The 25,149-nt window shown below is 39.7% G+C and overlaps 1 protein-coding gene across 2 annotated transcripts in view; it reads right to left on the bottom strand.

Annotated features, from left to right (window-relative positions):
• DIPK1A (divergent protein kinase domain 1A) overlaps positions 1 to 25,149 on the bottom strand; it is a 131,696-nt gene that overhangs the window by 21,548 nt on the left and 84,999 nt on the right. For both annotated transcript variants that reach the window (XM_059688868.1, XM_059688869.1), the window contains one exon: positions 11,879 to 12,013. In XM_059688868.1, the coding sequence (XP_059544851.1) occupies positions 11,879 to 12,013 (135 nt within the window). Of the gene's footprint in view, positions 1 to 11,878; positions 12,014 to 25,149 lie in introns of those variants that run through there.

The raw sequence follows: 25,149 nt of genomic DNA, 5'->3' as shown, positions 1-25,149 counted from the left end.
CAATTTTTCTAGAAAAACATAAATAATAAAATGATGCAAAAAGAAATAGAAAATCTGAATAAGACTAATAAACATTAAAAAAAATTGAATCAGTAATGAAAAATATCAGGTCAAGGTACAGTCTAGGAGGACCTCAGGGTGCGGTAAGTGAAAGCTAGGTAACAACATAAATGTCAGCAAGTGAGTGGCCAAACAAATTGTGGTATATTCATATAATAAGATACTATAAATACAGTAATTAAAATGAGAGAATTTGGCCTATACATGTCAAATAGAAAAATGCTGAAAACAATTTCAAATGGAAAACAATTTCAAATGGAATATGTGCAGTTTAGTATCATTTATTAAAGTTTAGTAACATCCGGAGCAATACTACATATTATTTATATGCCTCTATACACACAGTGAATGATGAAAATGTGATGGCAAGGACTCACACCAAATTCACGATGGTGGTTCCTCTGAGGAGGAGGAAAGACACTATCAGGGACGATCAAGAGAGCTTCAACTGGACTGTAGTGATTTTTTCTTTTTCTTTTTAAAAGTGAAGCAAATATGGTGAAAGGTTAAGATTTGCTAGTGGATGGTAGGTACATGGGTATTTGTCATATTGTTTTCTATGCGTGTCATCACTGTTCTAAGAGCTTTTCATGTATATCTCTTTAATCTTTACAACCTCCCTAGGAAAGAGGAATTATCTCCATTTTATTGATAAAGAAACTGAGGCAAGAGCGATTAAGAAGAGGTTAAGAAACTTGCAGGGCAGGTTAGTGGTGGTGCTAGTCTGCCTCCAGAGCCTGAGCTTTTAACCACTGAGGTAAAAGAACCAGAATGCCTTATTCCGGAGAGGACGGCATAAAGCAGGCTTCATAATGGCAGGGTCAGATGCCCGGCCCAGGGCTCCTACTGAGGGGATCAGGTCGTAGTCACCCCCTCTGCACAAGCACCAAGTGGGGCCAGGACCTCCCACCTTTGTTTCCTGAGGACGTCACGCACATGTCTGACATATAATCGAATGCATATAAAAAGCACTTGTGGAATGGATGAGTGAATGAAGTGGGTACTGGGTCTTTACCCAGCAGTGGGGCATTTAAAAATATATATATATTTTTATTGATTTCAGAGAGGAAGGGAGAGGGAGAGAGAGAGAGAGAGAAACATCAATGATGAGAGAATCATCGATCAGCTGCTTCCTGCATGCCCCCTACTGGGATCAAGCCTGCAACCCAGGCATGTGCCCTTGACAGGAATCGAACCCGGGACTCCTCAGTCCACAGGCTGATGCTCTATCCATTGAGCCAAACCAGCCAGGGCGCAGCAGTGGGGCATTTTACTATAAACAACTTCTGGGATAGAACTAACAGCTATCCCCTTCGACTGTTCTGATCTGTGGCCCTGGAGTCGGGAGGAACACTTCATCCATAACTCTGCCAGGTCCAGATTTAACTGTGACCCTATTATTACCCATTTTCCAGTGAAGAATCTTAAGGCTGTGTATTTCCTTCCTGAGCCTAAATTCTTCCTCCCTTCTTTCCTTATATTCCCAAATCTATCATCATTTATGTTCATGTTATCTTCCCTGGTAGGAAGTAAAAGGACTTGAAGACACTGTCATATATATCTTTGAACTTCCCCTCTTAGCACAGAGTTTGGTATTTAAGTGTCTGATAAATTTTTATTAAATAACCACCATACAGAACATGGTAATTTTATTTTAAGACCTCATTGAAGATAAAATTAATACTTTTCCATAGAATTTAAAGCAAACCAAACTGAAAAGGACAAACCAATCCCTTATCAGTGAACTGTTGAGCAGTGAAGATAAGTCTGGCATTCAGCTGCAAGAATCACATTCTTGCTTGGAGCAAAGGCTTCGAGCCAACCCTGCATGGAAGAGGCAGTCACCAAGAACAGGCTCATCAACCTGTGGCTTCCATCCCGAACCACAAGCAAATTTCCCTCTTGCTTGTATAAAAAGAATGGTTAGCCACACACTGTTTTGTTTCATTTTTCAGACAGGGTCATATACAATTATAATCACTGTCAGCAATCTGATCTTCTAGCTAAATAGATACAGATATTATAAGGAATGTTCAAGTTTACAATAGGAAACTCAGCAGAAAACATCAAAGGTTTGTCCTTTTCTAAGATTTTTTTATTACTACAATTTTACTATATACCCTCGTTTGCTTGCACATACTTTGTAGTACCAGAAGATGGCGCCCTTTGGCTAAATTTTACAAATCTCATCTAAGCTGAAGGAATTTCATGAACATGGAAATTGTACCAAAGGGGCAATAACAATGAACAGATAGATGCACAGCACTAGGTTTTAAATAATTTTCTGATATTCATGTTCTAATAATGTATTTGAGGCAATCTTATCAATCTGTCCTTACTTAGAAAGAAACAGCGGAGGTTCTCAATAATGCCTGAAAATTTTCCAAGTCTCTAGTCAGCATCTTCTCCCATGTCCTACATCAACTATTTAAAATCTTCACCATTCTCTGTACTCTCACTGTATCTTCAACTTTTCACCCCCCCCCCCCTCCTGGCTTCTTCCCCCGCCCCCCCCCCCCCCCGGACATTAATAGTGCTCATTACACTCTCCCTTTCCTCTCTCTCTAAACATACAAACCCCCTCTCCTCTCTTTCCTTCCATTCTGTTATAATGTCTCTAATTTACTTTAAAATTCTTCAGTATACAATGTGGTGGTGGTGGTGGTGGTGGTATGTGTGCATAGTCTAGATGCCACTAATATCCTAATCAAGAATGCAGCAATGTACAGGTGCTCAGCTAGAGTTCTAATGAGGTAATAAGGAAACCTATGCTCCATATCATGGTCAGGATTGATCCACTTCTGCCCTGGCCTGTGTGGCTCAGTTAGTTGGGAGCGTCATCCTGTACAATGAAAGGTTGGCAGACTCGATTCCCAGTTCAGGCGTGTAAGAGAGTCTCAGTCTCTCTCTCTCTCTCTCTCTCTCTCTCTCTCTCTCTCTCTCCCTCCCTCCCTCCCTCCCTCCCTCCCTCCTTCTCTCAAAAAATCAATAAAAACATAAAAAAGATTAACCCATTTCTAAGATTTGTTAATGAGCAAATTATTGGTGAAATTTGTGACCTGTTAAATATCACGGTGAATGTTAAAAATGACTATTGGTGCAATTAAAGGTACTTAAGATATGTGAATTGGCTAAAATCTGAGATAGTCCCTACCCTTTCACAAGAAGTTATACCTTCACCTTTAGGGAAGTACCCAGAGCTAACTGTTTTGCCTCAGAGGCTCTCAGCCTTTAGGAGTGGCAGGTCTCCTGGAGGTCTGGCTAAAACACAGGTGCTCAACACGTCTGAGAGTTTCTCTCTCCTTAGGTTTCAGGTGAGGCTGAAAATTTGCATTTGTAGCAAGTTGCCAGATGATACCGCTGCTACTGGTCAAAAAGAGACACTGAGAATCACTGGTTCGGAATTTCTAGTTCCCTGATGCTCATTATGAGGGTAATAAGCTTGCCTCTGGACGTCACTGCTTCTGCCTTGAGCACACCTTTCGTGCCACTGGACAGAGCTCTAAAATGACAGAACTTCAGTGAGTTCACAGACTGATTATATGAAATGCTGTGTGACTGCTTGTAAGTAAATATGTGCTGAACCAATAACTAAATATGTAGCAGAAATCATTTTCATTATAATCTAGAATTTGGTTATATGGGCGTATTGATACTCACCTTTGGCAAACATTTTCAGTGGCTGCTATCATCTTTCAAAATAGAATCTAAGGCACATGCATGACCAATCTGGATTTGGTTAATTTAAAACAATGTCCCAACCAAAAGGTAGAAGCAACCCAAGGGCCCATCAATGGATGAATGGATAAACAAAACGTGGCATACACATATAATGGAATATTGAACAGCCTTAAAAAGGGAATTCTGACATATGCTACAAGATGCACTATGGAAAACAGTATGGACATTCCTCAAGAAATTAAAAAACAGAACTACCGTACGATCCAGCGATTCCATTTGTGGGTATTTATAAAAATATATATATAAAAACACAAACTCCAAAAGATATATGCACCCCTACCTTCATTGCAGCATTATTTAAAATAGTCAAGATCCTGGTGTTTTTAAAAAAACATATTTTTATTGATTTCAGAGAGCAAGGAAAAGGGAGAGAGAAACATCAATGATGAGAGAGAATAATCTATTGGCTGTTTCCTGCATGCCCCACACTGGGGATCGAGCCACAACCCCAGCATGTGCCCTGACCAGGAATCGAACTGTGACCTCCTGCTTCATAGGTTGACGCTCAACCACTGAGCAACACCGGCTGGGCCTGGTTTTGTTTTTGTTTATTTTTGGCTAAATCTAGCAACACTATTTCTAGTCTCAATCATGTGCTTCTTGTTTATTTTTCCATATCCTCTACTACTCTGTAAGCATCTTCAGGGCAGGGACGTTTTATTCGGTACCTCCAGGCTCTAGCACAGGGCTAGTAAGCACAGAACTAAAACGACATGGTGTTTTATTACTGGCTTGTTTCTTCTAAACTGGCTTTCACCCTTAGTTTTTTTATTGCTGCTCAGGAATGATGTGAATGATTCCAATGAAACCACTTGTTTCAGGATCACGGTGAACATCACGTGACATAAGAGTACAGCATAGCAGTTAGCCTGGAGGTCAAATCACCCCCGGTATTGCCGACAACAATCAAGGCTTAACTACAACAAGACTGCGCACAAAGACCACTAGGGGGTGCACCAAGAAAGCATAAAAAATGCGGAGACAAAGAAACAGGACAAAACTGTCAATGGAGGATATTGAGTTCAGAACCACACTTTTAAGGTCTCTTAAGAACTGTCTAGAAGCCGCCGATAAATGTAGTGAGATCCTCAAGAAATCTAATGAGACCCTCGATAAAGAACCAACTAGAAATTAAGCATACACGGACTGAAATAACGAATATTATACAGACTCCCAACAGCAGACCAGAGGAGCGCAAGAATCAAGGCAAAGATTTGAAATGCGAAGAAGCAAAAAACACCCAACCAGAAAAGCAAAATGAAAAAAGAATCCGAACATACGAAGATAGTGTAAAGAGCCTCTGGGACAGCTTCAAGCGTACCAACATCAGAATTATAGGGGTGCCAGAAGATGAGAGAGAGCAAGATATTGAAAACCTATTTGAAGAAATAATGACAGAAAACTTCCCCCACCTGGTAAAATAAATAGACTTACAGGTCCAGGAAGCTCAGAGAACCCCAAACAAAAGGAATCCAAAGAGGACCACACCAAGACACATCATCATTAAAATGCCAAGAGCAAGAGACAAAGAGAGAATCTTAAAAGCAGCAAGAGAAAGAAACCCAGTTACCTACAAGGGAATACCCATAGGACTGTCAGCTGATTTCTCAACAGAAACTTTGCAGGCCAGAAGGGAATGGCAAGAAATATTCAAAGTGATGAATACCAAGAACCTACAACCAAGATTACTTTATCCAGCAAAGCTATCATTCAGAACGGAAGGTCAGATAAAGAGCTTCACAGATAAGGAAAAGCTAAAGGAGTTCATCACCACCAAACCAGTACTATATGAAATGCTGAAAGGTATCCTTTAAGAAGAGGAAGAAGAAGAAAAAGGTAAAGATACAAATTATGAACAACAAACATGCATCTATCAACAAGTGAATTTAAGAATCAAGTGAATAAATAATCTGGTGATCATAATAGAATCAGGGACATAGAAAGGGAATGAACTGACTATTCTTGGGGGGGAAAGGGGTGTGGGAGATGCAGGAAGAGACTGGACAAAAATCATGCACCTATGGAAGAGGACAGTGGGTGGGGAGTGAGGGAGGAGGGTGGGGTGGGAACTGGGAGGAGGGGAGTTATGGGGGGAAAAAAGAGGAACAAATGTAATAATCTGAACAATAAAGATTTAATTTAAAAAACACACACACACAAAAAACAATGGACAGGGCTTGCTTAGGGCAAAGATAAATGTTTTACTAAAAAGTTATATGCCTGGGGCATGACTACCAGCCATGACCTGCCCAGTTAGGAATTTATGATCAAATTACACTGTGAGGTTACTTTCCATAGAATCTCTTTAAAAAAAAAAAAAGAGTACAGCATAACCCATGAAGGCCACCAGAAGTGCCATTATAATTTAACCAGTAAGATTATTCTTAGAATAAAGCTTATTTTTGTTGAGATTTAAAATTAACTTATTCAGTCAACATTTTTCTATAAATTCACAAAGAAAAGATTGGCAACCTAACTCAAGTTGGCACACAGGAGGCTATACTTTTCTTCAAAGGCAAAAATTAAGCTTGTACGTACTTTATTTATTTTTAATTTATTTTTATTGATTTCAGAGAGGAAGGGAGAGGGAGAGCGAGATAGAAACATCAATGAGAGAGAATCATTGATCGGCTGCCTCTTGCACACCCCCCACTGTGAATTGAGCCCACAGCCTGGACATGTGCCCTTGACTGAAATCAAACCCGGGACCCTTCAGTCCGCAGGCCAACTCTCAATCCACTGAGCCAAACTGGCTAGGGCAGCTTGTACATACTTTAAAAACAGTCTGTCCCAAGTAGTTTGGTTCCATATATTTTAAAAATACAGGGTAATGGAACAAAATGAACCTTTGGAGTCAAATAATAATGATTAATCCTAAGCAGAAGCAAAGCTAAATTAAATAATTAGGTAAGTTCTGCTATCTAACTGGAAACATGGCTCCAGATATATTAAATCTAGTATATGTTAAGTTAGTTGTTTAAAGCAACAAGCCATCATCTCTAGAAATTAAATCTTAAAAGAGACTGTAATAAAATTTAGAGGCTCTTTCATCTTTTAATGCTTCAATTTTAATGCTAATATAATAGCCAGGAAGGTTAACCGAATGGCACAGTGATTCCTCACTAGTATCCAAGTAGAACCTCTCTCTGGATCACAGAGGAACGTGCCGGAAATATCAACATTAAATAATTTCCTGAGAAAGGTATAGAAGGAAAAAGCTCTCTTCCTCCCTCATCTTTTTTCTTCCTTCCTTCCGTCCTTGCTTCTTTCCTCCCTCCCTCCCTCCTTCCCTCCCTCCCTCCCTTCCTTTCTTCTTTCCTTTCTTTTTTTTTTTTTTTTTGGTTAATCCTCATTTGAGGATATTTTTTCCATTGCTTTTTAAAAAATATATATTTTATTGATTTTTTTTTTTTTTTTACAGAGAGGAAGGGAGAGGGATAGAGAGTTAAAACATCGATGGGAGAGAAACATCAATCAGCTGCCTCCTACACACCTCCCACTGGGGATGTGCCCGCAACCAAGGTACATGCCCTTGACTGGAATCGAACCTGGGACCTTTCAGTCCGCAGGCCGACGCTCTATCTATCCACTGAGCCAAACCGGTTAGGGCTATATAAATTTTTTATAACAAAAGCTTTCAAATTTTTTTTCAAGGCAATGAATGTAACAATGAAATCAAAACCCACCAAATATTGGGATCCCCCAAAAGAGTAAACAGTAGACCAATATCTCTCAAGAAAGTTTAGGAAAAAAGAAAGCTAAATAAAATATTGAAATGGAATCCAGAGCACATCAGAAGAAATACATTCTTTCTCCAAGTGTAGAATTTTTTTAGTATCGCATTGATGTTTCTCTCTCTGTCTTTCCCTCTCTCTTCTACTCTCTCTAAAAAAAATCAATGGAAAAATATCCTCGGATGAGAATTTAAAAAGAATATATCATAAGTTGAACCATCATAAATTGAGGACCATCTATATTGTGAAATAATCACCACAGTAAGTCTAGTTAGCATTCATAGTTGTAATTTTTTTTTTCTTTTGGTAACTTTTAAATCTACTCTCTTGGCAACTTTCAAATATACAATACAGTATTATTAACCTTTTAATACATGAACTCATTTTATCCTCACAACCATTTGATGAGACACACAGTATTTATCCTCATTTTGCAGAAGCTAAATAACTCGCCCAAGTTTATACAGCTAAGGAATGGCAAAGGTAGAACTCAAACCCGAAGCTCTTTTATTCCAATGCTTATGCTTTTAGCCACTACCATTAGATATGACCCTCACACACATATGGAGAGAGGAGAAAAAAGACAGAGACAGTTTTACAGAGAAGAAAGCCATGTAAGCTGAGACAGATTGTGATTTTTAATCCTCTGGAGACTAATTTCATTTTACTGATGAATCTCAGAGAGTAGGGTGGGCGTGGGCGGAGGGCAGGAAGAGATTAAGCATAACCCATGGACAACGATAATAGTGAAGTGAAGGCTTGGGGGGGGGGGTCAATGGGGAGGAAAAGGGGGACATCTGTAATACTTTAAAAAATAAAACGCCGAAACCGGTTTGGCTCAGTGGATAGAGCTTCGGCCTGCGGACTGAAAGGTCCCAGGTTCGATTCCGGTCAAGGGCATGTACCTGGGTTGCGGGCACATCCCCAGTGGGAGATGTGCAGGAGGCAGCTGATCGATGTTTCTCTCTCATCGATGTTTCTAACTTTCTATCTCTCTCCCTTACTCTCTGTGAAAAATCAATAAAATATATTAAAAAAAAGATAAATTCAAAAAATAGTAATTAATAAGAAATAGATGGAGAGCAAAATTCTAGCATAATTTAACGCTTATTTTACTAAAACTTGAAAATGATGAAAAAAATTTCTGAGCCTAAAGTGTATCTTTTCATTAAGGCTGCCCTAAAAAAAGTTGTAGTTTCTCTGCATTTAGGAATTATGTTCTTAAAACCTATCAAAACTAGTAGTACTAAGATAAATAATACTAAGACAGGACTAATACTGCATAGGAATTGTTTGATTAGAACTAAGAAGGAAGCAGAAAAACTATTTTTAAGGTATACATTAAAGGTTCTAAGAGCTAATAAGATATTACTTGATCAAGGTATGGGAGAGGGTAAGATTCGAAAGAGATGAACATAGATTTTGTGGCTGCAATTGCTCTCAGATGTATGACCTGAAACACAGTCTTTTTTTTTTTTTTTTTTTTTAGCAGAGAACCATATTTAATTAGAATGAGAAAAAAAATCATAATAAATTAATGTCTTAAAAAGCTGATGTCTATAACACACATCCTAAAATCTAGAAAATTTATAATATTTTCATTAACTTCTTGACAAATTGCATTTTCCCTCTACATTTTCTCAATCACCTCTTCATTTGGCAACCACTTTGTGAAACCATTTTCTGTGAGCTTTTCTTCTAGCACAGTAGATCAAAATTTGTTTTTTAACACTGAGCATTAAAAAACGCAATAAAAGGATTTGCTGTTTGTAGGATTGATGCAAGTTTGGGCTCTACATAAGGGGAATTCCAACACATTTTTTTTTTTTTGAAACACAGTCTTATGGAAGATAAAAACCTAGTTCAGTCCTTACCAAGCGTGGGAACTTGGTACACCATGCTTTGGTGGTGACTCTGAAGGCTGACCCCCAGGGGATAAAGGTGAGCTAGGAGAACTTTAGAGAGCCTTGGCCAGTGTGGCTCAGTTGGTTGAGCATCCTCCCAGGCACCAAAAGGTCACAGGTTCAATTCCCATCAGGTGAAGGTGCACACCCTGGTGGTGGGCTTTATCCCTAGTCAAGGTGAGTGCAGGAGGCAACCAATCGATGTTTCCCTCCCTCTTTCTCTCCCTCCTTTCCTTCCTTCCTCTCTCTAAAATCAATAAAAATATATTAAAAAAAGGAAGAAAAGAAACTCAGAGAGATGAGCTCATAGCCTCTTTTTCCCTTGAGGATTTTGCCAATACTGGGCATGAGCGGAGGTCAGAGCTGCTGCTGGGGATAAGAAGCCAGTGAGCATTTTAAAAATAGGAAACTAAGGGAGCCTCAAGCATACAGCCAGTTATCCTGTTGGGATATTTGCCAAATCCTGAAGCTTTACAGAATGGGAGGCTAAAAAATCTCATTGGAAAGCCTTTGAAAAGCAGAGCAGACATTTTGGCAGTCTCACAAGATACAGATTCAAGTTATGAACCTGCCAGAGGGAGAAACCCCAATGAATTCCCAGGCTCTCAGTTAAAATCCTTAGAGGGCTATGCTCTGGGAATAGGGATGAGCCAAAAATAGCTTGAGCAGAGGGTTGCACTAGAGCTGCAACCAAGCCTCCAGTCCGAACAGTCCATGATAGGGTTAAGATAATCAGCTACTAGAGGGAAAGGAACTTTTATCTGGAGGCATTATGTAAAAAATTACAGGGCATGCTAAAAGACAAAATGATAGGACCAAAAACAAGAGGTAAGCATGGACAACAGAAACAGGTCCACAGATGATCCAGGCCCTGGAGTCATCCAAAAAGGATTTTAAAATAACTATGTTCACATCCAAGAAAAAAGGTAGAGAAAATAAATAAAACAACAGAGAATTGAAATGTATTTAAGAGAATTAGGAAGACAATATGGCAGTTCCTCAAAAAGTTAAATATAGAACTACCGTATGATTCAGCAATTCCACTTCTAGGTATATACCCAAAAGAATTAAAAATAAGGATTCAAAAGCTATTTGCACACCATTATTTACAATAGCCTAAAGTTGGAAACCACTCTACAGCTGACCCTTGAACAACACAAATTTAAACTATACAGGTCCACTTACATGTGGTTTTTAAAAAGCTTACACTTAAAAAAAAATTCTCCTCTGCTGTCATACTTCTCATATTAGTAATTCCTCCCTTGCCTAGTTAAGAAGCTGTACTACTCCTGAGGAAAAACTTTTTAAAAATCCTGGCTGGATTTAAGAATACCTAGAGCTAAACTGATTTTTATTTTCTTAGAATTTTGGGAAGCTCAGATCTCCCGGTCTTATGTTCCTATAACACTTGCTATTGCAATATTTATCTTACCCTGCTGTCGTTCCTCATCTTCTTCCCTGCCATAGGTTTGTAAGGTCAGGATGTCTTGTCCCCTGCTACATGCACACACCTGGCACCACTGGCTTGGGTTAAGATAACCACTCAATAATTATAGAATCTTTAATAAGTTATAATAATTGAAATTCAAACAAGCATTACTACCAAAAATATAGTTATCAGATTAAATGTTTTAACATTATTTACATCAGAATATATTAGCAGAAAACAAGGAGTTAAATTTACTTAGACTCAAACATTTAAAATATAAGTGCCACAGAAGCAATGATTACTACTAGAAATCTTAGACTGACAGAGCAATCTTCCAGAGGTATAGCCAAATGTTAGAAAAGAAATTAAATAATAAATGAATGTTTATGCTTTTTAGATAAATTCCTGGTATTCGAGAATAACTACATTTATTCAAAAAATGTGTTCTGGAAAGGTTATACAACACTTTCAAACTGTAAACAAAAAAACTATCTGATTAGAATAAATCCAACTTCAAGTATATCTACAAATATATATACATACACACACATATCTTTTAAATATATTTTTATTGATTTCAGAAAGGAAGAGAGAGGGAGATAGAAACATCAATGATGAGAGAGAATCATTGATCAGCTGCCTCCTGGGGATCGAGCCCGCAACCCAGGCGTGTGTCCTTGACCGGCATAGAACCTGGGACCCTTCAGTCTGCAGGCTGACGCTCTATCCACTTAGCCAAACCAGCTAGGGCAAACTTCAAGTATATTTGAAAAATAAAAATCCCTCTTTGTAATGATGATGCTCTCACACTAGTCTGTATTATGTATTTAGACTTCTGAATATTAGATTTTCCGAAGTGGGGAATAGTCATATCAAAATGCTAACAAGTTCAGCACAACTCTAAGGTCAAATTAACTTTTACTTTTTGAAAATATTATAATATATCTAAGTAGTAAAATAATGTTATTAATCTTGGTTTTTCCATATACCAGGAAATAAAAAATACTTACTATTATTTTCTTACAGTCCTTTCCTCTGCATAGTTCTGTATAGGTGGAGTACTGCACATATATAATCCAGCTTCCAACAAAAACTGCCAACCAGGAAAAGAAAAGGTATTTCATCCGCACATATGAGAAACGAGCCTGTGAATAAAAGAGCACATAACAATTATTCATTCAGCACTGAGTCAGCACTCACTGTCTCTAGAACATGATTTTCCCCCCTTTCTTGAAAGAACTCAATATATATTCTAGGCTTTCATATGGCAATTCTACTAGAACAAAGTGTACTTTCACTGAGTTCAAATAGTACTGGTCTTAGAAAAGGAAGCTCCTTGGACCTGCCAACAAAAAGGGAAACAAAATACCCTTTAAAATGTATAACCTTTCAAATACCACCAGCATTGAAAGCTATTTATTAAGCACAAGCACGCGCACCATGCTACCCTGGGCACCCTGTAAGGTCAGGGAGAGAGAGACACAATTCCTATCTACTACAAATGTACTGAAGACTGTTTCAAATAAGAATCTTAAAGCTCTTTATGGATAATCAAGATAAAAATAACTGTGTTTTTTAAACATAAGAACAAGAAATCTGGCTAGTTGTCTAATCCCTCACAGTGGTGTATAACCAGAATAAGAAAATAAACTCCTATTTCCCTATTGTATTCACTAAGGCCTTAGGTTCCTTCTTTTTAACCAGCCAAATGCTTCCCCTCATAGATATTCTGGAAAGTTGAGGATGCTACAACTGTTAAAGGAGAAATGACTGGAGAAGAAAGGTTAAGACATATAAAGGATACCTTACTCCCTTACACGATAATTTGTAAAGGTGCACAGTAGGATCCTCTTTGTATTATTTTGCTTGAGAGCTTTGGTATCTAACTGCAACTGGGGCCAGTGGTACCTTTTCTCTGTCAACCTGTTAACAAAAGATGGGTGCCACCAATCTAATGTCAATAGGTGGCCTCATCTGGGGTGTCGTAAAAAGAGAAACTTTATTCAGGTGAACAGTTTTTACAAACCAAGGAAACACAGCAACCAGTGGAAATTGGCAAGTACAGGCTCTCCTCTCCACAAAGGGGAGGCTGGCTTATATAGACAATGTGCTTGCCCTGGTTCTAGATTGGTCCATTTTTATGCAAATAAGAAATCTAAATGTGTAAAGCTTGATTGGTACAAATAGTACTGTTCTGATTGCTTGGAATCTTAAGTCCTGATTGGTTATTACGAAACTGCTCTGATTGGTCAGTAAAGATGCAAATGAAGATACAGCTGTGCAGCTCCAATCGAATGGGGCAGGTCTCAGCCTATTGGTTGAAATACGATTCCTGATTCCAGGAACTTCTTTATAAGGTACAGCTCATGCAGCAGAAACTCAGTGCAAGAGGCTAGCAGCTCAGTCTGAGGCGTTTCCCTCATATGCATGAGAGGCCTCTATAAACAATGGCTGCTGGACTCCGATTATAAATTTGGGCCCAGTTAATGACAAGGCGTCTTTTTTGACAAGTATATTTTTTCTTGGGATCACCGAAACCACACATCAAACAGTTTAATCTTCAAGTGTCAGTTGGTCAAGATAATTTGACATTTCTTTTTTGAGTCTGGAGCTGCAATGGTCTGGCTTTATAAACAGTAGAATTTAGGACTATGGAGAGAATTGAGCAGAATAAATTAAAGATATGTAAACAAACAACAAAAAGCTAGTTTTTCTTTTAAAATCACAAGCCAGTTTCTCACACTGGGCAACAGTAGGATACTGTGAGTACTGTGAGCATACAATGAAAGCAGAAAGAGATGAAAGAGAAATAAAAGTGCACCTGCAGAAGACAATGAGTGCAAAGGAAAAAGAGACTCAGGAAATACTGAATTCAGTTGGCCCTATTTATGGTTTAGATATCAGTCTTTGTTAGGTTAACAGATGGTGAATCCCATTACCAAAAAGCTTAAGTACAACAAATTCACAGTTAAATAATAGGGATATGAGCTTTATTATTTTAATTTCATTAAGATACAAAAAATGCATTTTAATGCAAGGTATTTTGTATACTCTAAATGAATCCAGTAAACAGAAAATTCAGACAATTCCAAATTAAAATCACATAAATGACAATGGGAGTATATACCAAGGGGTTTGTTTGAAAGACATTTAATTAATGCCCTAATCAGAGGTCTGGTCGTCAGAAAGAAATAGATACATAATACGTGATGAGGCTTAAATATGATTAAATGACATAATACCTATATAACGTAAGTTCATTCCTAGGCACATAAAAATATTCAACAAATGCTAGCTAAGTCAATAGGCAAGGCACTAAGCAAAAAGCCAATAATACTGTCTTGTTGATTTGATCACCACCTTCTTTTTTGAACTTGCCAAGAAGAAAACTGAATCTGAATCTGATGAAGCCTTTAGTTCCAACTACCAGTTTACAGGAAATACAGGAGACAGAGGAGCAGAAGTGAAGCTTAAGTGACACTATTAGGATACAATCAGCAAACTCCAGGCTGTGGGAAACGCTGTAACACACAACCCAGTTTCTTTAAGAAATAAATGACAAGGGGGGAAATAAAGAGAGGATGGGAAAAACTAAAGATTAAAAAATAAGAAATAAATAAAACAATCACATTATGTAGATCTTTTTGAGTCCTGATTCAAATGAAACTATGTGGGGGAAAATGACATTTATGAAATAATTAAAAATTTGAACACTGACAGGATACTTGGTGGTATTAAGGGATTATTTTAATACTTTAGGTATGATAAGGGCCTGTGGTAATGTTTAAAGAAACGAGCTCTAATATTTTAGAGATAGATACTGAAATATTTATCAAAAAACTGATATACCTGAAATTTGCTTCAAAATAATATGGGAAGGGAAAAGCATGCGGAGTATGGTTGAAACAAGATTGGCCATGAGTCGATAATTGTTAAAGTTGGGTGATGGGTATATGCCTTCTTTTGTATATGTTTTTCTCTACCGATTTAAAAATTTTTATATTGTACAATATGACATACTGCCACACCAGGACACCACCTTCCCACACATTCATTCAGCAACCATTTCTTGATTGTCTACCATGGGCCAGGCACTTTCAGCACATCTCCAGTGAGGGCCAAACACATAATAAACTTACCATACAAGTACCCTTTAAATAGTTAAAAGTGCAACGCGAAGGGCCATAGCATGGCATAATTTTACTTTTAGAAGTCCAATCTGATATTAGGTTAATATTTTACACGATTCATTTGAGACAGGATTAAAACAAGATTAATCTTGATTCATTTAGTAAAACAACCAGGAAAGATATGACACTATTTTCTTTTTTTCCTCTCCTTGCTCCACAGTAGGAATAAGTCACTGAGTAAAGAAAAACAACACAGGCCCTACTGCTGAGTAGGGTTCTCACCCAGTTCAAGATTTGGGCCTATCTTTCCTTCTTCTGGACACCCACCTCAAAAAGTCTAGTGATGCCCACTGCCCTATAGATTCTCCATCAATAATTATTTAGGGTTTTGTACAAATGTTCAATAAAACCCATAAAATTCTTTCTAATGCACAGTATGCTTAATGGATGTTGAAGTTAAGAGTTGTATATTTCTCTCTCCTGCATATCCAATTTACTAAATTGAAATCATTTTGCTTTTCTATATAACTCAAATAGCTACATTTTAAATTTTCTCTGGCATATGTTTAAACTGAAAAACATCCTGTGAACTGGCTTGCCTGCTGAGTGCTCGCCATGATACAGAATGCCAAAAATTTTGGAGAGGAAGTTAGATTTAATGACATTCCCAGCAGGGTACTGGGCATCACTGTTGTAGACATAATGACCAAACGAGTGAAACACATTTTTATTCCAGCATGCCAGGAAAAATAAAAGATTTTGGTGTAACACAAAATAGTACAAGGACCTTCATGTGTCCTCTAATATCTACAGATCTTGCTATTTCCTATTTAAAATAACGACTGAAGAAAAACAACCATAAGTGACTTGTATACCTATTAACTAATTTTATGCCCTGTGTGGCACTCACTGAAATGTTTCCAATGAAATGTTCTGTACCAATGATCTAGACAATCTGGTCTTTAAGAAATGTAGTTATTATTTCTGACCTTTTTATTTATGTTGAACAATCCAAAATATTGCCTAGCAGCATTTCTATTCTGCTGATTTTGTGCCTTGCTATTAATATTACACTGCTTTATTCCAAATTATGATCCTGAAAAGCATGATAAGAATTTTAGTAAATATACCAGGGCAGTGATTCTCAACTGGAGTCAATGCTGTCTCCTAGGGAACTCCTGGCAAAGTCTGGAGATAATGTTTGTTTCCCAACTGGGGAGTGCTACTAGAATCTTACAGATACAGGACAGAGATGCTGCTAAACATCCTACAATGCAAGAATTATCTGGCCCAACAACAACAAAGAATTATCTGGCCCTTGTATCATGGTTATATGATAAAACAAAAATTATGGGGTTGAAAGAATCAAATTTATATAACCATTATTTTATTTTAAACTAGAGGCCTGGTGCATGACATTCATGCACTGGGGGTGCGGGAGGGGGGAAGGTCTTTCAGCAGTCTGGTAGCCCTTGGGGGATGTCTGACTGACAGCTTAGGAGCGGGCCTAAACCCCAGTTGGACATCCTTAGTGCTGCCTGTGGGAGTGCACTGACCACCAGGGGGCAGCTCCTGCATTGAGTGTCTGCCCCTTGGTGGTCAGTGCATGACATAGCAACCGGTCGTTCCGCTGTTTGGTCGATTTGCATATTATCTAGGATTAGTATTTAAAGCATAAATTACTGCTAATTATAAACATCTATCTGAAAATAATAATTAGAAGTAGTTCTTTATAACCAGAGTAAATAAGTAGCAATATCTACACTAATAAAAGAGAAAAATGGTAATTGGCGTACGACGATACCCTTTTCATTGGCTAATCAGGGCTATATGCAAATTAACTGCCAACTAAGATTGGCAGTTAACTGCCAATAAGATGGCGGTTAATTTGCATATGTAGGCACAATGCAGGGAGGCAAAAGGGAAAGCAGGAAGAAGCCCCCTTCCACTGACAGTGATCGGAAACCCAGGGGGGAGCTAAGAGCTGGGGGGCAGGGCAAAGGCGGCCCTGGGGCCGCCTTTGCCCTGCCCCCCAGCCATGATCGGAGAATCAGGCGCCTTTTCTGCCCTGGCCAGTGAAAGCAGGAAGTAGGGGTGGAGCCAGCGATGGGAGCTGGGCATGGTCAAAGCTGGCAGTCCCGGGAGCTAGGGGCCCCTTGCCTGGGCCTAAAGTGAAGCCCACGATTGCGGGGCCGCTGCAGCTGCGGGTCCCCGCTGCCCGGGCCGGACACCTAGGCCAGAGACATCCTGCAGGGGCAGGGGCGGAGCCCACGCGATCGCGGTGCCCCCCGCTGCCACTGCAGGTCCCCGCTGCTCGGGCCAGACGCCTAGGCCAGAGGCATCAGGCCTGGGTTGGGGGCAAAACCAGTGATGGGGGGAAATGAGGGTCCCCTGCCCCAGCTGGACGCCTAGGCCAGAGGCGTCAGGCCTGGGCAAGGGGCCGATCCTGCAATTGGAAGGTGATGGGGGTCAACGCCTGAGGGCTCCCAGTATGTGAGAGGGGGCAGGCTGGGCTGAGGGACACTCCCCCCCGCCCCACACCCAGTGCACGAATTTCGTGCACCGGGCCCCTAGTCTTATTATAAATAAGGAAAAATCACAGAAAAGATATAAATGATGATTCATACTTTTTTACCAATTCTACTGTAAAGAACAGTAACACTTCTTTTTTTATTCATTTGATCTCATTGTGATAACTTTTTAATTTCAAAATAAATCTGAAAACCTTTGATTTTGTTAAATAATTTTACATTAAGTTTAAAAAATAGGCATAGAGACAACACATCAACATTTAGCCATTTATCTATTTCATATTCAACGACCAGTCACTATGACGCGCACTGACCACTAGGAGGCAGACACTCAATGCAGGAGCTGCCCCTGGTAGTCAGTGTGCTCCCACAGGGGGAGCACCGCTGGCTAACTGGGATGAGCGGCTGCTCCCGCTGCGAACCCCGGGCCAACAGACAGGAACCCGTGCTGCGATCTTCCCCTCCTCACCCCAGGCTCCTCCTCCTCGCTCCCTGCCGCCTGCCTCCTCCGGATGCCCACAGGCCGCTGCTGCTGGGCTCGCAGAGCTGACCCCAGAGGCTGGGAGGTGGGTTCATGGCTGCTGCCTCTCAGTGCTACTGTCCTTGGGCCTGGCCTGACCAGGTCCCCTGGAGAGGCGTGTGCTCCGGCTCCAAGGCAGATGCCAGACCAGGGAGCAGCCGCTCAGAGGGCGGGTCCACAGCCGCTCCGCTGACCCGGATGAGTGGCGCTCCCACAGTGGGCTAATCCCCGCAGGCCACGCCCCCACCAGTGCATGAACCTCATGCACGGGGCCTCTAGTAAACTTATAAAGAACAGAACCCCATTTATTTTACCCCTAAATACTCCCTACATGGATGTTCTTAATTTTAGATGCTCTAAAAGAAAAATATCTATCATATCTCTACCTTTACCCACAAATAGTTTATTTAACATATTTAGTGGACTTAAACACTCAAGAAACACAGTTGATAAGATTAACACTTCCTAAACTCAAATACAATCAATTCATCATTTCATAGAAAAAGCAGAGAGACATGTTTGTCCATTTTATTCAAATTTTTAAATTGCTAGTTATTTCTTTTTTTAAAATATTTTTTTTATTGATTTCAGAGAGGAAGGGAGAGGGAGAGAGAGAGATAGAAACATCACTGATGAGAAAGAATCATTGATTGGCTGACTCCCACATACCCTCTATTAGGGATCGAGCCCGCAACCTGGACATGTGCCCCCGACCAGAATCAAACCCAGGACTCTTCAGTCCACAGGCCGACTCTCTATCCACTGAGCCAAACCAGCTAGGGCTTACCAGTAATTTCTTATTTTTATATTGACAACATTACTGTAGCTAGCTGACTTTCACAATATATTTAGAAGTAATGTGACTGCAAAGACTAGAGGTAAAATTATGGACACATATCCCTGAATATGACATTACCCATTTATTTAAATAAAGTCTAGGTATTTATAGCAATAATAATTTTGAAAACTATGCTAGCTATAAAAAACTCAGAAATATGAAGAAAGTATTTAATAGGTTAAATATTTACTGTACATCACAACACATACTGATAAACTTTATTTGGAATGGATCCTACCTGCAATAAAAAGTGCCTCTCACTGCTAGTTGGAGGGCTACTGGAAAACCATTACAAGAATATCTAAATGTACCAAAGGCACTATTGTCTACTGGTCAGAGTTTTAGCATTCTTCACCTTTCTAACAGGTAAATTTTCACATTTATAGGAAGAATCCTAGTTGTTTTCTGATCTAAATTCTAAAGGTTTTATTTGCATGAGCACATTATCTGTTTTGATTTTATTGAAAGTCTAGAATTAAAATTCCAAGAAACATAATTTTCAGATTTTATCTGAATCCTGGTTCATATTTCTTATGCTTAGAGATTGACTGCATCAAAAATGCAAGGACACCTGGAGAATTACTAGTAGTTGTCTGAGGTGATCCTTAAGCCTGTGGCTAGCTAGTTTCAACAGTAATTACTATTTCAATGTAGTGTCAAAGTATGTAAAAATGCTCATGGTATAGCAGTGGGATCATGGGTGATTTCTATTTTCTTCTCTGATACACAGGATTTCTATAATGTTTATGTACTACTTTTTAAAAAATCCTCACCCAAGAATATTTTTCTATTGATTTTTGGGGAGAGTGGGAGAGAGAGGGAAAGACAGAGAGAAATATTGATGTGAGAGAAACACATCAAGTCATTGCCTCCTGCACATGCCCTGACCAGGGCCCAGGTCGGGGAGGAGCCTGCAATGGAGGTTCGTGTCCTTGACAGGAATCGAACCCAGGACCCTCAGTCCGATGCTCTATCCACTGAGCCAAACAGCTAGGGCTGTACTACGTTTTAAAAAAATCTTTATTGTTGAAAGCATTACATATGCCCCTCCCCCCCATTTTGTCCCTCATCGACCCCCTCCAGCCCACCACCACCCTGTACTACTTTTTAATCAGAAAAAAATGACATTTGTATACAAGTGCTTAGCTTATCTATTTAAAAATATATCTCTGGAATCTAGAAGTCTCCTGGTTGCTTTTTTTTAACTTCTTTTTTTTAAAAAATATATTTTTTTATTGATTTCCGAGAGGAAGGGAGAGACAGAGAAAGACAGAAGCATCAATGATAAGAGAGAATCATTGATTGGCTGCCTCCTGCACACCCCCTACTGGGGATCAAGTCTACAACCCCAGCATGTGCCCTTACCAGGAATCAAACTGTGACCTTCTGGTTCATAGATCGGTGCTCAACCACTGAGCAACACCAGCCAGGCCTGGTTGCTTTTTAAGAACTTTTTTTTACTGTAAAATGTATCATTCATATAGAATTATTTTAAATACATAAGTATAACTTAAATTATAATTAGAAAGCAAATAACCATGTAACTAGTACTTGGTTAAGAAATAAAATTTTTCTAGTGCCTTCATCGACCCCCATGTACCTTTTGCCAATACAGGGTTAATTTTAACATGCTCCAAACTTCTATGACAATCATTTATGTGCTTTTCAGAGTAGTTTATTCACTGATCATGTCTGTCTAGTGATAGTGATTGCTCTTGAACTTTGTAGAAGAGAAGCATACACCACATATTCTATTGACTAGCATCGTTCAGCATTATATTGTGAGAGTCATCCACACTGATGCAAACAGCTATAGTTTGTTCACTTTCTTTGCTGTGGAGTATTCTACTGTTTTTTATTAAGCAATTTACTTCATACAATCAGTACATAAATTTTTAAATGCACACATTTCTCTTCAAGTTCTGTCAAAAAACTCATAATATGGAGCCACAATCTATGCTTGGCTCTGTGTGTCTCATATATCCATTCCATCTACTGTTCCTGGAAATGATGGACTCAAAGTCTCAGAAAGAGACAATAAGAACATATAGTTCAACCATATGCTGACGTGATATGCGACTTAGAATGATTCAACCGTTTTGGGCCCTAAGTCGGTTGTGCCAGGAGGAAGTGTAAAGGCATTACATGGGAAATGTCACAGAATTCCCTGGGGGTATGTGTGCAACCTCAGTTCTTAGCCAATGAGAAAATGACTTTTTCCATCAAAGTTGAAGTCTGTAATCCTCACTTTGCTGCTGTTTTAGAGAACACAGTCCAGGCACATGTTTCAGAGAGCTGCAAAGCCTAGAAAACAGATCAAAGCATCCTAGGATTAAAAGAGAAGGTACACAGAAGGCTTCTAATGAACAAGTAGACAGCCAGCGTTTTACAGAGCATGTGAGAAGCAGGTGTAGCCTCTATTAGCACTCTACTCGAAAAGAACATTAGCATTTGCAGCAGCAAATGAAAACTACTGGGCTATCAGGTCCTTCAACATCCCAGTGCACAAGGACAGGGGTTGAGAAAACTAAGTGTTCCAATTTTCTATGCTGTATAACAAACTCTCCCAAAACATAGTGGCTTACAACAACAATTTATGTCTTTCATGGCTCTAGGGTTGATTGGACTCAGCTGGTCAGTTTTCTCATGTTTTTCATGCATTGGTGAGTGGGGCTGGAGTCATGTGGTGAAGGACCGACTGGGTTAGACTTGCAGATGGCTTCTTCATTCACATGGCCAACCCCTCAGCTGGAATGCCTGGATCAGCTTCATGTGGCCAGCCATAGCTCTTCAGCGAATGGTGCTCAGGGAAGTCAGGCTTCTTACATCATTGCTGACTTCCCACTGACTAAGGTGGAAGCTGTGTCATTTCTGCCACACTCTTTTAAAAATATTTTTTATTGGTTGATTTTAGAGAGAGGAAAGTAGGGAGAGAAAAACCTCGATTTGTTGTTCCCCTTATTTATGCATTCATTGGTTGACTCTTGTATGTGCCCTGACTGGGGATGGAACCTGCAAGTGCTCTGACCAACTGAGCTACTCGGCCAGTGCTCTGCCATACCCTGGGTTCCGCGGGACCATATCAGATTGAGTGCTGGGGGCACTACATAAGGGTGTGAATACCAGGTCATTCTGATTAAGGATTCTTCCTTCTTCTTTAGTGGGGAAGAACTGGAAATTAAAATCATTAATAGTATGCGTTCATATTTAAAGATGACTGAATATATTTCACATTCCATATTATGGGCTCAGTAACTATCCACAAATCTTTAGTTTATACACACAAAGTTCCAAGTTAAAAAGCTACCTGAGATGTGGTTATAGTTATATTTCTGAATAAGATTCACATCATCATATTATTTCAGTCAAGATTCTGGCACCCAGAGTGGCAAGTTAGGTGTCCATTTTCTCCTTTTAGTTGGCCAGAGGCATTACACTGGGTCTAAAACTTACAAAAACATACAATAGTCACATGCAAATCTTATATGGGAATCCTAGCTGGCACTTAAGTTCACTAACAATTCACTTACTAAAAATAAAGTTTAGCTACGTTTTTACCTAAACTGAGATTAAAAAGCCTGGGCCCTTTAAACTTCAGGTTCTAAAGCATATTTTAGGGAAAATATATTTGGAATGGCAACTTATAAGGTTGTACAACCTAATTAATATAATAATTTTCAACACAGTTGAATCTTGGAGTATCCAGAAGCTAACTGATTATAATTTAGATTAAACTTGATACCTGTAAAGGGACTTTTAAAAAGAAATTAATCTTAGTTAATATTCTGTGAGGTTAATGAAGGAGCTAATGGGTTCTGAAGCTTCCTTTCCCTGTATTCATTTGTGTGACTTCTAGACACAGTGGCATGTAAGTGTTGAAATCTAACCTCCTTCTGATACATGAGCAAAGAAGATGTGTATATTCAAATACTGGGGAGGCTGTTCACCTCTATGTAACAACATTCTGCCTTTGTGTCACTGAAAGACTGTGGATGCTCAGGAAATGTGATTGGAAAGGAGCCACTGTTCCTAAGACCTGAGAGTCAGGGTGGGGATACTGCCCCCATTGGTGGGGACCCTGCCACAGAGCTCCAGGAGCCCTAGAGCAGAACAACTTTAATTTAAGACTACAGCAGGTTGGGAAGTGTCCATTAAACAGCTTTCTCTAAAGGTAAACTCTTAATTTATTAAGCAATTAAAACATAAGTGACATGTAAAATGGTAACTATAATAGAGTTAGAACCCAGAATTAGAATCAGTGAACCCAGATTCTATTTTTTTTTTTATCATCAAAGTACTTTAATATCAGCAAACAGTACATGCTCAGTGTAGGGAAAAGATAGACAATAGAGTGTTATGTAATTTTATAAGATAAATGAGTTCTGGGAATATTATGCACAGCATAGCTAACAATAGTGTCCTATATATTTGAAAGTTGCTATGAGAGTAAATGTTAAAATGTCATCGCAAGAAAGATATTTATAACTATGTGAGTGATAGATGTTAACTAAACTTACCGAGGTAATCATTTCATAATATATACATGTATCAAGTCATGTACACCTACAAATAATAAAATGTTATATATCACCTGGCCAGTGTGGCTCAGTGGTTGAGCACTGACCCATGCACCAGAAGGTCACCAGTCAGATTCCAGGTCAGGGCACATGGCCCAGTTTGGGTCTCGATCCCCAGTAGGGAGCGTGCAGGAGGCAGCCTATGGATGTTGATGCATACATGTTTCTATCTCTCCCTCTTCCTCTCCCTTTCCCTCTCTCTAAAAAATCAACAAAAACATATTTTTAAAAAAAGTTATATATCAATTATATCTCAATAAAAAACAAGACAAAAAAGAATTATGTAAATAAATGATGCAGTCTGGTATATTTTTCTAGTTGTTTTCCATTAATGTAAATATGTAAAATACATTATCTTTTAAGAAAAATAACTGGGTTCATATGGAACTCTCATTTGACCCTGTGATCCCACTTCTAGGAATATATCCCAAGAAACCAGAAACACCAATCAGAAAGGATATATGCACCCCTATGTTCATAGCAGCACAATTCACCATAGCTAAGATCTGGAAACAGCCTAAGTGCCCATCAGTAGATGAATGGATTAGAAAACTGTGGTACATCTACATGATGGAATACTATGCTGCTCTAAAAAGGAAGGAACTCTTACCATTTGCAACGGCATGGATGGAACTGGAGAGCATTATGCTAAGTGAAATAAGCCAGTCAATGAAGGAAAAATACCACATGATCTCACTCATTCATGGACAATAGAGACCATTATAAACTTTTGAACAATAGATACAGGGGCAGAGCTGCCTCAAACAGATTGTCAAACTGCAGCGGGAAGGCTGGGGAGGGTTGGGGGGCAGGAGGTAGGGGGGTAAGAGATCAACTAAAGGACTTGTATGCATGCATATAAGCATAACCAATGGACATAAGACACTGGGGGGTAGGGGAGGCCAGGGGATTGTCAAGGGTGAGGGGGAAAAAAAGGACACATATGTAATTCCCTTTGTAACACTTTAAGCAATAAAAAAAAAGAAAAATAATTGGGATCATATGATCCTTTTTCCACTTAACATACTATAAACATGTTCCTAAGCTAATAGTCTTGATATTTAAAAAACATATTTAATAGATATATAACACTTAACAGTATGGGTATACCATAAATTATTTAACCCTAGCTCTTCTGTTGCACATTTTTATTATCCTATCTAATAAAGAGGCAATATGCTAATTGACCATCACTCCAACACACAAGATGGCTGCCCCCATGTGGACACAAGATGGCCAGCAGGGAAGGGCAGTTGTGGGGGACCAGGCCTGCAGGGGAGGGCAGTTGTGGGGGACCAGGCCTGCAGGGGAGGGCAGTTGGGGGGGGGACCAGGCCTGCAGGGGAGGGCAGTTGTGGGGGACCAGGCCTGCAGGGAAGGGCAGTTGGGGGGGACCAGTCCTGCAGGGGAGGGTAGTTGGGGGGGGACCAGGCCAGCAGGGAAGGGCAGTTGGGGGGGACCAGTCCTGCAGGGGAGGGTAGTTGGGGGGGACCAGGCCAGCAGGGAAGGGCAGTTGGGGGGGACCAGTCCTGCAGGGGAGGGTAGTTCGGGGGGACCAGGCCAGCAGGGAAGGGCAGTTGGGGGGGACCAGTCCTGCAGGGGAGGGTAGTTGGGGGGGGACCAGGTCTGCAGGGGAGGGCAGTTGGGGGGGACCAGGTCTGCAGGGGAGGGCAGTTGGGGCAATCA

Source organism: Myotis daubentonii, chromosome 3 (genome assembly GCF_963259705.1).
Source record: "Myotis daubentonii chromosome 3, mMyoDau2.1, whole genome shotgun sequence".
In the NCBI taxonomy this organism is placed as follows: Eukaryota; Metazoa; Chordata; class Mammalia; order Chiroptera; family Vespertilionidae; genus Myotis; species Myotis daubentonii.
This window is presented reverse-complemented; position numbering and strand designations above follow the sequence as displayed.